The sequence below is a fragment of the Mirounga leonina genome, unplaced genomic scaffold (assembly GCF_011800145.1).
Source record: "Mirounga leonina isolate KUSES-001 unplaced genomic scaffold, KU_Mleo_1.0 Mir_165, whole genome shotgun sequence".
Lineage (NCBI taxonomy): Eukaryota > Metazoa > Chordata > Mammalia > Carnivora > Phocidae > Mirounga > Mirounga leonina.
The window spans coordinates 4680376-4695745 of NW_023270415.1; the positions used below are offsets into that span (position 1 = coordinate 4680376).

At 40.2% G+C, this 15370-nt stretch overlaps 1 protein-coding gene across 1 annotated transcript in view; it reads right to left on the bottom strand.

The window, feature by feature from the left end:
- Window positions 1–15370, bottom strand: part of PXDNL (peroxidasin like) — a 507553-nt gene that overhangs the window by 78973 nt on the left and 413210 nt on the right. The window contains exon 17 of the mRNA XM_035011137.1: window positions 12072–13575. Coding sequence (XP_034867028.1) covers window positions 12072–13575 — 1504 coding nt within the window. The remainder of the gene's footprint in view (window positions 1–12071; window positions 13576–15370) is intronic.

Consider the following 15370-nt stretch of genomic DNA (forward strand, 5'->3'; position numbering starts at 1 on the left):
AAATAAATAAATAAATAAATAAATAAATAAATAAATAAATAAATAAAAAGGATATGTTAGTCAAAACATTCGTTCCAATAAGCCCTGCTTTTTCCTCAAGAGCTTGTAATAAAGCAAGTTTCTTTTCTTTTTTTTTTTTATAAAGCAATTTTCTATCTTTAGCTCACAGTAGAAAAAAACAGGGACCTGATCATATTTTTAGCTTCTGAAAAATAACTTTTCCACTTGAAAGCTGAGAAAGAACCTATTGGTTACATTTTATTTTTTAACATTTTAATGAATGTTTTTGCCACAGTCATTTTAAGGTGATCTTCACAGACAGGTCATGTATGAACCTATACACATCAGGTCTGATACTTAACCAAAATATTTTATTTAGGATTTGGGCTAATAAATAAAAAGCTAATAAAACATTTTAGTCTACTATTGTCCTTAAAGTGCTTATCCAGTGGGGACTGTTCATGATCAGAAGTCCTTATGAAATAAGAAAAAATAAGCATGCTTGTTTAAAATTCAAATTTTAGTTCCTTAACTGGAAGAGAGTTTCAAATAAGTCCCAATGGTCATATTCATGTTAAAATCACAAATGAATTACTCTTCTTTTTTACAGGGATTTTTTTTGTAGTTGTTGTTTAAGATACATTCAAATTTATTTATGTAATATATTAAAATTTATTTCAATTTAAATTTACTTATTAAGATTTACATGGTCCAAACCCCTAAAATCTAAAGCAACAAGAATTATACTACCTCAAAACCAAAACAAAATAAAACAAACAAACAAAAAAAAAAAACCTTGTGTAATCTATTCATTAATCCTCTGCCTATTTTAATAAATATTTACTAAGAACCAGGCATTGTTAGACATGAAGGATAGAAAGTTTAAGGAGATATGCTATTTTTCTTTTTCTTTTTTTTTTAAGATTTATTTATTTTAGAGAAAGAGAGAGAGAGCAAGCAGGGGAGGGGCAGAGGGAGAGGGAGACAGAATCTCACACAGACTGCGCTGAGCAGAGCTCAACCCCACAACCCTGAGATCATGACCTCAGCCAAAACGAAGAGTTGGACGCTTAACTGACTGAGCCACCCAGCCACCCCAGAGATATGCTATTTTTCTTGAGAATGTTCACAGTTTAATGAAAAAGTTGAGTATGTAAACAGTTACAATAAGTACTTTACTATAAATAAGAACAAAGTGCTAACGGACCACTGAGGAAAAGTTTAGAGAAAGAGAGAAAAGTTGGCTCTTCAGGGGTAGCAAAATTCAAAAACCCTGAACTGAGTCTGGAAGACTGAGGCGGTCTTAACCAAGTAGGTAAAGGAGATCTGTGTTTTCCAGGCAGGAGGAATTGCTTATGCAAAGACATAAATGCCAGAAATATCATGGCATTCTCAGGGAAAGGGAAAAAGTGAATAGCAATATAGTTAAAGCATAGTGCCAGGTTTGGTTTGGAAAACAAGGAACATGGCTGAAAATTTAGATTAGTACCAGAATCTAAAGGAATTAGACTACAAGTACAATATTTTTCTTAACCTAATTGGAAAGAGAAAATCCCATGATGTTTTTAAGCAGAGAGGGGATATGCTCTAATTTGTGCTCTGAAGTAATTCTGGGAAGCTGTAAGAAAACAGGAATGTAGTGCAGGAAAAGATAATAGAGAAGGGCTGAAAAAATTCAGGTGGAAGAAGAGAGAAACCTAAAATATAGACTTAAGGAAGGTAAAAACTTTTGTTTAAACAATTGCACTAAGGCTAAATTGTAGGGGGAAAAGAACTACATAAGTTAGAATGAATGTTAGATTCTGTTTCTGGCAATGGTGTTATAACTATAAGGAGACTAGTCTTTCCATCACAAACAACCATAAAGAAGTGCAAAACATAAGAGTGCCTGGTTTTCAGACACTGGACAATAGGCAGCATAAAACCAAGAAACTGAGGAAAGGGAAACTTGTGACAAGGGCCCAGCTTTCTGCCTGGGGGAAATTTCCCCCAGGCCAAGCAGGTTGCTAGAATTCAAGCAAAGCTATGCTAGAATTCATGGTGGTGCTGTGCTGAGGGGTTCCCATCAGAATTCAGAGCAGCTGAAGCTCCTGAAACAGAGTGAGGAGTGGGGCAGACCCTGACTTGAGGGCCCCCACAGTCCTTGGGAAGGGCCAGGCCAGCACCTGAGCAGGAGGGACTACCTGAGTCTTACTGACATCTGGCATCTAAAGGAAGAACCCTTTAACACCTTAGTAACACTCCAGACAAATAGCCAAGGTACAACACACCAAGTTTTAGGATAAGCTCTAACCTTACAAGGATAAAACCTACTTTAAGAAAGCCTAAAGCGTAGCATCTGCATGGGAGACAGAGCTTGGAGATTGGTTCTCCCAAGTCAGCGAGGTTAGGATAACACCTTGAGCTTTCCACATTTCCAATCAGACAAAGCATAAAGCAAAGCCTATTCAAGTCCAAGGTGGAATCACAGTAGTTGATAGGCATTTAAAAGTTATGACAGGCAAAGAAACAAAAAATGTGGTCCATACATAAGAAGATAAGTAATCAATAGTAATCAACTCCAAAAGTATGGCTGTGATGTTGAATTGATCAAGAAAGGACATTAAAGCAGTTATTATCAATGCATTAAAAAAATTAAATAAGATGTGTTCTTAATGAGTTAACATTTAGATAAATGTCAAGAGAGAATTAGGAACCATAAAAATTGTAAATTTTAGAACTAGTGTAACTGAAATGAAAATTTCACTTGTTGTATGTAAGAGGAGATTGAAGATGGCAGAAGAGTCAGTGAACTTTAAAAGAAAATTAGTAGAAAATATCCAACCTGAGGAAGAAATAAACATAGAGTTCCTAAGTAAACTAGAAATTGCACTGTTGGACTTGTAGTCAACAGAAACGGATACATAAATCCACAAAAAGACTTGCATATGAGTCCTAATGGCAGCATCACTGAAAATCGATGAAAACTGGAAAGCCCAAACTGGAAAGCCACCTCAGGTAAATTAAGAAATAAATATTTGTATATTCATACAAACAATGCTACTCACATTAACAAGAAAATAGATCATCCATTGATACATCTGGCACCTAGATAAATTTTCAAAAACATGGTAAGCCAAGCTTAAAAGAGTACATACAATAGGATTCCATTTATATGAAGTCCTAGAATGGGCAAAACCAACAGTGATAGAAATATGATCTGTGGCCGCCGGGGAGGGATGGGTGGGAAAATGAACTGTAAGAAGCATGAGGTAAGTTTCTGAGGAGAGGAAATGTTGTCTTTACTGGGTGATGATTATGCAGGTATGAATACTGTTCAAAGTCATCACACTGTACACTCAAAACATGCATCTTATTGTGTGTTACAGCCATCATATGACTAGAAATTTTAGTTTAGTCAGATTTGGGGAATTTAGACAAAATACATTAAACTGCATCCAGATATATAATTTTTGGCAAAATAGAGTTTAAAAATAAAATGAAGCACATATTTTGTTCATTATAAAGTTTTCTATAAAGTATTTATTATAATATTATCTTGCATATGATCATAACAATTATGGGATAATATTAGTATGCACTAGTATAATATATATAGTATAATACAGTATAAATTTCTTCATTTGAATGATTATCATTGTAAAATATTCTAATACAGCATCAATTTTCAAAGGTAGGAAAAAAGCAGATTCTGAAAGAAATTCATTTCTAAAACACAGTTACTAAGACTCACCACTATAAAATCTACAAAACTGATGCTAAATTAAATGTCATTAAATGTCATGCTTTAAAGTGTTGAGTTAATTATTTTGCATTCCATTTTTACTAAATGAATGGTCTTGAGTGCCTTCTGAGAACTGGACCTCTGGGTATAACTGACTGACAACCTGATTTTTAACTGGCTTCTTGTCACCTTTTATTTGCTCAGTCCTGTGTTTTCCTTATTTCAGGGCTACAGGGTTGATTGAATGAGTTTTTAATTTTTTGAAATTGGGGTTAAGGTAATGCAAGAATCAAACACATATGTGATTTGCTGTGCTGTAAGTTTTCATTTCTTTGTATATAAAATTAGTATACACCATAGTTAATTGAGGCCTCTAAATATTTGATGAAAAAATGAATTGGTATGGATGGATAAGTGTAAAAACCTAATTTACACCTAAGAAAACTTCATCCGGTCAGGGGGTTCAAACTGAGAATAGTTTCCAAATCCAGGGCCCTTGGGGAACTCAAATGAGCCTCACCAGGCTGCCACACTTCCCTTAACAGACCATCCAGTGTCTACTGAGCTGCTACACTTCGCTTGGCCATGTGCTCAGCTCTGGGGACTGAAAGATAAATTAGACAATTTATCTGCCACCAAGAAGGACATACTCTTGGAACCCTGTCATTAAATTAATATGTTCTCTAGAAAGGCAGAAAAGTGATGGCATGAAAATGACCAGGAGAAGGAAGGCTCTGAAAATGGCATTTAGAGTCAAGCAATATGACTTTGTATAATTGTATAAGATGGTATATTTCTAAAATTATTGTTTGGAGAAATGTGATACTCGGGCATCTTGTGCTAGCTATGCCATGAAATGCTGTATGTGACCTTGGGAGCTAAGAGAGAGTCGTCTGTGGTGCGCCATATGTATAAAACAGGAGATAAGAGAGCTGAGGGAGGACAAAAAATAAATCCTGAACAGAAAGAAGCAGAGATAAGAGGTGGAAAGAAAATGCTGGTCCTCTGGAGGCCTGGCTATATTTAAACAGTCTAGCATCCTTCTGTAACTGAAAGAACAAAGTCACTCCCTCCAAAAGGGATAAGAGACAAGGACAGTTGAACAAGGACTAAGAACAGATGGTAGTTTCAAGTTTGGGGCCGTTTTTGGCAAAGGGAACAACCATTTCGAGATATGAGGTGGAGGAGTACCCATTGCACACATGTGGTAAGTCCTAGGGGGAAAGAGGGGTGCTAAATGAATATGGGTGCCAAATAAATATTTGTTAAATCAATGGGAGAAGAGTGTCCACAGGTGGCTGTAGGAATCTGAGTCCTCAAAAAATATGTGCAAAATTTGGAGTGGGTAATTTTGCTGTATTTCTCTGCAAAAGAAGATTCATAGCTTCTAGCAGATTTTTAAAATGGTCTAACAGGAAATGGCTAAGAATCATTGTTTCACAGCAACTGAAGTTGCTAACATACTAACCATTTTATAAAGGTAAAGGGATGATGTTGATGAAACGTCCTTTAAGGCAGGTACGAATATGGAAGTTGAGAAACATCTAGAAGAATGAGAGCCAGGAATCTTGAGGAAGGAAGGCCAAGCCATGAGAAAGGTGACCAACGTCCCTCAGGTGTCAGGACAGAGACAGACATTGCAGAGTTTGACCTTGTGGAACCTTAGGGTGGAAAAAGGGGAGAAACTAAGTGTTTTTGTTTCTTTAATAGTATCAAATGAAGCAGGTATGAGATAGGTGCATGTACTGAATATAAATTACTTAACTGGTGAATTGTAAGCTATTATTTAAAAAAGCTGAAGCAGCTGCACATCCCTGTGATAATGGGAGATGAATAACCTTGCATTTATTAAAGAACAAAAGTAACCATACCCACAAAAAATCCACACACTATATTTTCAAAAGGGGATTCAAAAATAGTCATCAAAATGGCCTCTCTCTGTTTGAGAATTTATGTTCACCACTCAATGGATAATTAATCCTCACAATCAGCTCATTATATGTTTTGCAAAGAATATAGCATGATTTTTTAGAGCAAAAATAATCCTATAAAAAAGAAATGACTCATTTTCATATGGTCTTTAAACAACTCTTTGAAAACTTAAACATTTTTGACAAGAAAGAGAGAAAGGAAAGGAAGGAGGGAAGGAGGGAAGGAAAGGAGGGAAGGAGGGAGAGAGGGAGGAGAAAAAGAAAGAAAGAAATTCCTGCAGCTCTTGGTACTGAAAGAAGTAAGAAGCCTGTGCATTTCACAATCCTAGCAAAGGCTGTAGGTCTTCGTGTCCAAGAGAAGTGAAGTGAGCACAATGGAAGTCAAAGGGTTTGGCACTGCTCCTGTTTGCTTCTTCTAGAACTCTTGTTGATCTCCCTTTTATCTATCCGGGCTCTGTCTACAATTTCACTTAGGAAAAAAGGGTCCATTTCACCCATAAGTCTTAATATCTTTGGAGTGGGATGGGTCAGATGCTAATTCTAGGATTAGACGCTTCCATGCAGGGCGTCCTACAAGCCCGCAAAACCAAGGGCTTCCACTTTCTCCTGCTTATCACCCTAGCTCTGGTGCCTGCCTGCCAGGTCTTTCCTCCGTATTTCTTATATCTCGAATGACCTCGGTCTGCCCTCTCAGATGACAGTCTCTCATGGGTAATCGCCACTCCTCTGTTAAGACTGAGTTGTTTTGGGTCTGTTTTGTTTTGTGTTGAAGTATAGTTAACATGCAATGTTATATGCATTTCAGGTGTACAGCAAAGTGATTTAGCAATTCTTCGCATTCCCCAGTGTTCACCAGGATAAGTCACCAAACAATGTTATTACAATATTATTGACTATATTCCCCACGCTGTACTTTTCATTCTCCATGACTTATTTATTTTATGACTGGCAGTTTGTACTTCTTAATCTCCTTTCTTTATTTCACCCATCCTGCCGGCTCCCTCCCCTCTGGCAACAATTAGTTTGTTCTGTTTTTTTTTTTTAATTCTTTATTGTTATGTTAATCACATACATTGCATTATTAGTTTTCCATGTAGTGTTTCATGATTCATTGTTTGTGCATAACACCCAGTGCTCCATGCAGAGCGTGCCCTCTTTAATACCCATCACCAGGCTAACCCATCCCCCCACCCCATCCCCTCTAGAACCCTCAGTTTGTTTTTCAGAGTCCATTGTCTCTCATGGTTCGTCTCCCCCTCCAATTTCCCCCCTTCATTCTTCCCCCACTGCTATCTTTTTCTTTTTTTTTTTTAACATATATTGTATTATTTGTTTCAGATCTGTGATTCAACAGTCTTGCACAAATCACAGCACTCATCATAGCACACACCCCAATGTCTATCACCCAGCCACCCCATCACTCCCACCCCCTACCACTCCAGCAACCCTCAGTTTGTTTCCTGAGTTAAGAATTCCTCATATCAGTGAGGTCATATGATACATGTCTTTCTCTGATTGACTTATTTCGCTCAGCGTAATACCCTCCAGTTCCATCCATGTCATTGCAAATGGCAAGATCTCATTCCTTTTGATGGCTGCATAATACTCCATTGTATATATATACCACTTCTTCTTTATCCATTCATCTGTCGATGGACATCTTGGCTCTTTCCACAGTTTGGCTATTGTAGACATTGCTGCTATTAACATCGGGGTGCACGTACCCCTTCAGATCCCTACATTTCTATCTTTGGGGTAAATACCCAGTAGTGCCATTGCTGGATCGTATGGTAGGTCTATTTTCAACTTTTTGAGGAACCTCCATACTGTTTTCCAGAGTAGCTGCACCAGCTTGCATTCCCACCAACAGTGTAGGAGGGTTGCCCTTTCTCTGCATAATAAAAGGCATCCAAATCGGCAAAGAAGAAGTTTGTTCTCTGTTTAAGAGTGGTTTGCCAGTTTGTATGCTCAACATCACTCATCATCAGGGAAATGCAAATCAAAACCACAATGAGATATCACCTCACACCTGTCAGAATGGGTCACATCGAAAAGACAAGAAATAATAAGTGTTGGTGAGGATATGGAGAAAAAGGAACCCTGGCGCACTGTTGATGGAAAGGTAAATTGATGCAGCCGCTGTGGAAAACAATATGGAGGACGGAACTTTGACACCACCTTCCTGAAGGAATACGTCCTGATTTCCTAGATCCCACTGCTCCACATGTGACATGACAGGGTTATGTGGCTTGTGAGTCCCCCACATCCCAGGCCCTGAGCTCCTTGAGGAGAATCCAAAGTATCTCACCAATCTTACTGAAATGAACTGAAAGCGGACTAAAACAATGTCCCAATGTGGCTTTCTTGTGACAGACCAGGTATTCCTCATGGCAAAACTGTTGGTGATTCAAGAGGAAAGTTGTAGCATGGTTTCCACATGTTGTTCTGGCTTTTTAAAGCTACCTAAAAGATCCAGTGTGAAGGTACAAGGAAAATCAGATTTTACTCCTGGGTGGTAAACTGACACAAGCCTTCAAAATTAAGTGAAGTGAAGAAAAATCATTAGCTTTGTACACCTGATGACACATAAAGATGAGGGGATATATTCTGGAATATGAAGATATTATGTGTGCGTTAAAACTATTAATTAAAGAGCACCTTCTGAATTATCATTTTATTATATCACATAGTCATTATATATATGATTTTAGATCTAGAAGGACCTCAAGGACTTTTTTTTTTTTTTAAGATTTTATTTATTTATTTGACAGAGAGAGACAGCTAGAGAGGGAACACAAGCAGGGGGAGTGGGAGAGGGAGAAGCAGGCTTCCCGCCGAGCAGGGACCCCGATGCGGGGCTCGATCCCAGGACCTGGGATCATGACCTAAGCCAAAGGCAGACGCTGCATGACTGAGCCACCCAGGCGCCCCGGACCTCAAGGACTTTTTAGTGAAACAGCCTCACTTCACAGTTGAGAGAACAAAAACTAATCTAAAGTCGTCCAAGAGTGCACAACTCAATTTGTCCAGAGAGAAGGAACCTGGGCCTCCTGACACCACCTCTCCATCCCCCCCATTACCTACAGCATGTATCAGCTATTTTAAACAACCTCTTCTTCCCTAAGAATCCTCACTTTCTGGCCCACAGAGATGACAGTTAATGACCCTGGGGTTAGGGGCTCCTGTCCAAGTTGCAGCTGCAGTCTGTTGAGCTGCCGGCAGGGAGTCGGCGGAGTTTACCAACTTGCTTTTATCACAGTCATACTTGTGATTTGGATTACGTAATTTAATTAAATGTTACATAAAATAATGAGGCCTTTGTGTAAAAAAGGAGACTACTTATTCCTGTGAAAACCAAATTCAGTGTTTTGGGAAAGGTTGTCAAAAGGAAAGTCAAACATCAATGCCAATTAGTTGCATGTTACGTAACTATAACTACGGGGGAATGACAGAAACACGTACAAGGAATGTGCATTCATACCATCACTTCCCTGGAAAATTCCTATTCCCCTTTCAGAACAATCTTATACACACACAAAAGATTCAGCCTGGGCATAAGCTTATGAATTCTAGTCAGCAGGTCTGTATCAAAGCAGCAATGACAAAACCAGAACACAGACTTTGCAACCCACCCCCACTTGCTGCCCCAAAGCTCAAGTTACAGGACTTTATGTGCGCTCAAATGTGTGAAGTTAAAATACCTAAGACGTGCATATGCATTATTTTTATGATTCTCTGCTTTAGCCAATTCTTAAGCTGTCCTAATTATCTAAAATATGGAGTTTTTAATGTTCCAGGGCAGTATTTATTTTGTTGATTTAATGATATGCTCTACTTGTTTCCAGTTTTGACTGGAGTGGTTTAGAAACAAACTTAAAACCACACTTGCAAAATAACACAGAAAGGAGAAGAAGTAACAAGTAACAGGAGAGGGTAAAGAAATAACTGTATAAATCGTCATATTTAAAGCCATGCCACCCTCCTTGGTGAAATCAGCTCCTGACAAACTGCAGTCTACAGATATGAAGATGGAGACTGTAAACACAACTCCAACTTATCTATTTTGTGCTCACGGTTGAATGAATCACCTGGCAGCCTAACAGGAAAGTAGGGTAGCTCGGCTTCCTGGCCTCCCCACACCCACTCATGCTGGTCAGTCCTGCTGTCCTCATGCAGAGGCCACGCACCAGGCTGCACAAAGTTCCCGCAGTTCAAAAATTCCCCAAAGCAAGGATAAAGACTCCTTGTTGCGGTTTCAGAAGACACAGTGTTAACATTCCAAATGCCTGAAAGGAGCACACAGAAAGCCAGGCATGTGAACACGCAATGTGCAGTGTATGGGCCACTATCCATCCCGGAGGCCAGTCACGCCTCGCACTGGCCACTGGGAGGACGTGTCCTGCAGCGGACAGTCCGCATCCATGTTCCAGCCTAATGCTGTGTGTGGCGATGACAAGCAGCCTGCCGCATCGCACATGAGAGCCAGAGGACTCAGGAGGAGTTTTTGTGATGGGAACATTTTAAAAGAACACATTTCTGCTACTCTGTAATTGGTGGGAATTTACAAATTAGCTGCAAATTGAGAAGTGGGACCCCAACGAACTGCAAAGCAAGACTTGCCTCCAGGTTTATTCAATGTAGACAATGTGCTTACAGGAAACATTTAAAATAATGATAGTGTTGCACAGACTGCTAAAAGCCTATCTACACTGTCTTGCTTCACCTGGAGTATTCCTGAAACCATGGAATTCCTTGCTGCTAGCTTCTCCTTTTCCCAGGACATCTTGTGCAGGTTAGCATTTCACAGGGAAGTCTCTCCTAGAGTCACTCTCCTGCTTTAAACACAGGATGAAGATCAAACTCCCTTGCATGGCATGCAGGGCCCTTTAAAAGCTTCCCCTTGTCACATTTCTACCTCCTCATGCCATGCAGCCCCACACCTTCCTGCTTCCTTCCCTCTCCTTGGGATACTGCCTGCTGTTCCCACTTCATTCAACTATCACACTCAGAAAATTCCAAGAGCAGATCAAACGGCATCTTTTAGCAGTAGTTTGCTGTGACTCTTACACGTACCTCCCATTTCTCAGCTCTGTGTTCCCATAACATTCAATTCCCATCTCTGTAACAGCCCATTCCGCACAGATTACTGCCAGCCCCCTGCCATCCCAGCATGCTGTCTGGATCTCCAGAATGCTATTTCCTTCATCTCGGGTCTCAGTGCCTAGCACAAGGCTGATTCAGAGCATACGTGCAATCTAATAATGATGCTGACAACTGAAACGATAATGTTATAATAAATCTATCCACAGATAACACTTACTGATTACCTATGATGCACCAGAATGGAACTAGGTATTTGATACATTCTATATAATTTCACCTTTGAACATCTCTGTGAAGGAGGCAGTGTTTTTTTCATTTTATAGATATTCTGAGATTTAAAACTGTTTAAATACTTTTCACAAGCTCTCAGTACTAATAGGTGGTGGAATGGAGATTTAAACCAGGTCTCTATGAAGCCAAAGTCAATGTTCTTGCAAATTCAATCTGCATGATACTCTGATTTGTTCTACATATATTATACATTTACTTAGTCTAATATTCTACATAAGTATGAAGCAAATTCTAGTGGCATAAAAACATTCATACCCTTAGTATTACAAAATAAAGGCCTCATGTTGACAATTAGCTCCATAATTTGCAATTTTAAGCTTCTCTGAAAGATTGCACATTAATATACCATAAGCTATTAGTAAACATGTTAGTCTTCAATATTTAGCCAACTATAGACAAAACTTCTTAATAAAACATTTCTTTAATTATTTTTAACTATTTTGGAGGATGAAGGGTGGTGAGCATGAAGAGCAGTTATAGTTGTTTCCTGGAAACATCCCATACCTGTAAGTTAAAAGGAAATTTGAATCTCACCTGTAAAGAACATAATATTAATACTTTACTGAAAGGCACTAATGATGTAGTGAATAAGCCTCGACTCAACATTCTGATGATAAATTTAGAATTATTTGTTCTTTTGACAAAAACTAATTTCTGTTTTCATTTCACTACTTTGCTCTGCCTAAAAAAGCCAACTTGTGACATTATCATATCAATAAAAAGGCCTTGATTGGATTACCACACAGCAGGAATGCAGGAAACATGCCAACCTCTCTTAGTTGAGATGTGCTAGCAAGTATTAGCAAGGAGGCAGCAATATTTACATTTACAAAGGAAGTGGGTGGACAAAGGCGTTTACTGCTTAGTCTCTAGAAATCCTTCCTTTAATATTTGGCTTCTCCCAAGATAACAATTATTAAAGGCTCTGCAATAACATCCCCAGGCAACCAAATCCAATCACACTGTAACACTTCTCCCTCTCCCAAGAAATATATAAATCTAAGCAACACTTGCACACTTACTTTTTCAGTTTTTGTCGAATCTCTGAATCTTTAATCTCGTTTTGAAGATCCTCAAAATTTTCAACAGAAGTCAGATTGCAGAAAACTCTGAAGTCAGCATAGGGAGGGATCCCGTGGTCTCGCCCCCTTTGAATGTTGGTGGCAGCCAAATCCAGGGCCACAGAGTGGGCGGTGGAGAACAGCTTCTCAGTCAGCTCTAAACTGAGCAGTTGGGAGGGCATCCGCAATTTAGCGGCCACACCAAATAGCCCCCGAAGGAGTGGATCTATCCCACCTTCCTCGATTATTCTGGAGGGTGAAAAGAAAGCTTTATGGAGTGGAAGGTGGCCTTCAGGGATTTCTCCAAAGGTGTCATTCAGTCGGTAAAGAATAGGATTGATTAACGTGTGACCAAATCTGAAGGCTGCAGTAGCAAAAGAGTTAATGATCCCTGCATTCACATTGGGGTTGTAGCCCTGGTAATCCCGCAGCATCTTCATGCCAGATTCCCCCAGAATCTTGGGCAGCCAGTGGCTGTAGGTGATGTGCTGCAGCTGAGCACCCACAATCTTCCTGGCTTCATGATAAAGGGTGTCTCCATCCCAGTGGGGGTTCAGGGCAGACAGCTCCATGGCGACCCTGTTGTGTTCCCGAAACCACAAGGTGTGCATGGCTGTGAGGGCCAGCTGCTCATTGGCCCTGTGGTCCCCAGCCAGGAAACAGGGGCTGCGGCTACCCTGCTCCCACCCTGTGCACTCAGTGGGTGGGCCCGCAGAAAAGGGCAGTAAGGGCTTTCCGGACGGCACCCACGGCAAGCCTGTCCTCAGCAGTCCCCGAGGCTCTGAGTAGTCTCGGAGAACTTGGGATTCCCTCTCCGAGCTCCCATAGACATTAGAGGCATCTATATAGGCTGTGAGTTGGTTAATCTGTTCTCTCGCGTAGACTGAATTCATCACCAAGGAGGTCATGCCACTGCCACACACGGGGCTGGAGCGTGCAAAGAACATGCACGGTGCTCGGGTCCCTCGGGGGTCAGTGTCAGGAATGATGATGGGGAAGCAAGGAGGATCATTGGTACACACCGAGCTACACGGCCGCCCATCAGAGAAGCGAGACGTGCTCAATGCAGGCACTGTGTGGTCCAGATCGTGGTCTAAAAATTGGCCCCACTGCATGAGCATGTGTGTGTATCTATGGTCAGGGGTGACTGTGGCCGTGGCTGCCAGCTCTGTGGAGACCAGCCTGGGTGGTGGGAGGGGATACCGGCCTGACAGGGCCTGACGGCTGACCCCACGCGGCAGGTTGAAGCCGTTCTCGTAGGCAGGCTTCAGGATGCGCTCAAAGGCGGTCAGGGATGCACCCCACATGGGGTGCTGCAGGTTGTTGCACGTTCCGTCCTGGGCTCGGTACTTCTGATGGAAACACATGTCAGAGCAGTTGGGCACCTGCCTGTGGGCTGTACATCCAGATATATTGGCTATGAGGCTGAGGTAGTGCGGGGACACCAAGTCATTGTAGCGGAACTCTGAAACACGGAACAGCAAGGGCAATGAAGAGAGCTGTTCTTGAGGTGGAGTGAGAGGGGGAACCTCAAGCCCAGGTGCCGTAAGGATGGGCCACTCTAGGCGGGCAGAAATCTTTCCTACATCCACCACATTTCATTAGGACAAAACCAAAAGTTTTAATTAAAAGGGGGGTTACTTAGTGATGCTTCTCTTATGAGCAATGACTGCTAGAACGAACAGAAAAGGAGAGAAATGTCCCAGTTTCCACCAAACTCCTAATTCTGTGACTTTACCCATATAATGTTGGTAAGGATTTGGTAAGTCCTCATCACAAGATTGTAATATTTTTTTTTTCCCATTTCAGAATTCTTTCTTTCAGGTTTTATGCTCCTAGAAGACAGGGTCTAAAATGTGCTAGTGTGGTGGTGTGAATATTAACCTGCATGATAGTTGATATGAACGGATTAAGCAGTTACTTGTAAACTACCACAAGCTGTCATCCCCCAGGGAATGTGCAATACAACCTGGAGGTGTTTGGGAGCCACTGTTTTAACAGAGCTTAAAATTGCAGCATAGTCCTAAATCTGCAGAAACTATTCACTAAGTCTTGCTGGTAAGAGTTATCATCCCCACTTAATCATCAGAAACTGGCTAATGATACCAGGACCATTTGTCCTTTATCTGTGTAAGCTGGTCTCTGTCTGGCTGGACACTGAGAGATCTTAATCTTGCATAAATACAATAATCTTTCTGTATATAAAGACATAGATCCTGGGTTCACTTTTAGGGCAAAATGATCCTGGAGGGAAAAAAAATAAATAAAGTCCTTTAGCTTTACAAATAATAAAAGAGAGGTAGAACAACATAATGTTTTTTTCTTGAGAAAATTGTGTTAAAGTTCTTGAATATTTTAGATGAGAATGTATACTCAGTTTGGTAATGAACACCAAAAACAATGGATGTATATTTTAGCAAAGTTAAATCTCTGTAGATATTGATTGCTTATTCTCTAGTTATGAATTTAGATTAAGTTATTATTGAAAATTGTTTCTTCCAATAGATATGTGTGAGAAGAGAACTCAAAGGCCCTTTGTCCTGACCTGGAGCTGGGCTTTTTGCAGACCTGACCACAGCTAACTCATCCCTGGTAAGACTCAGAATTAAACAGCCAGAAATTTGATTCAAGCGCTAATATGGACTATATGGAAATTTCACTTGGATATTTTAGTTAAGGAAACTCCAAAACCCAAGACATAATGGATCATTAGGAGCTATTAAATAGAGCTTTTTGAGTAATTGTATAGGGCACCTAATGGGTAAGCCACACACAGAAAGGGGCTTGTGCACTGTATCTTGGTTTCTTTTCTTTTTTTGGGGGGGGGGGGGTTATTTTCTGAAGGGGAGTAAAGAAAGGGTAAACCTCTAGAAGTTGCTGTTGTGCTCACAGAACAAATAGTGTATAGCAAAGGATCATATTTTTACTTCACTTTAAAGAGAAAGACTTAGAAAATCTGAAAGATTTCTAAATCATTCTCATTTGACATTTACTAAATAAATGTCTGGTTTTGGGAAAAGTACATGAGAACTTCAGTATAGCAACAACAACAAAAATGATTTGGGAGGGATACATACGTTATAGTAGAGCAAGGAATTCAAATAAATTCACTGAATGGTTTAGGTGATTCCAATAACAAGGAGAGGAACATTACCCTAGGACTAAAGCCTTTTTCATAGGAAAGAGTAATATCTTTTGGATTCAAAACGTCCACCTAAAATGGGCCCCCTAGATTTACTTGACGTAGATAGCTGCTAGAA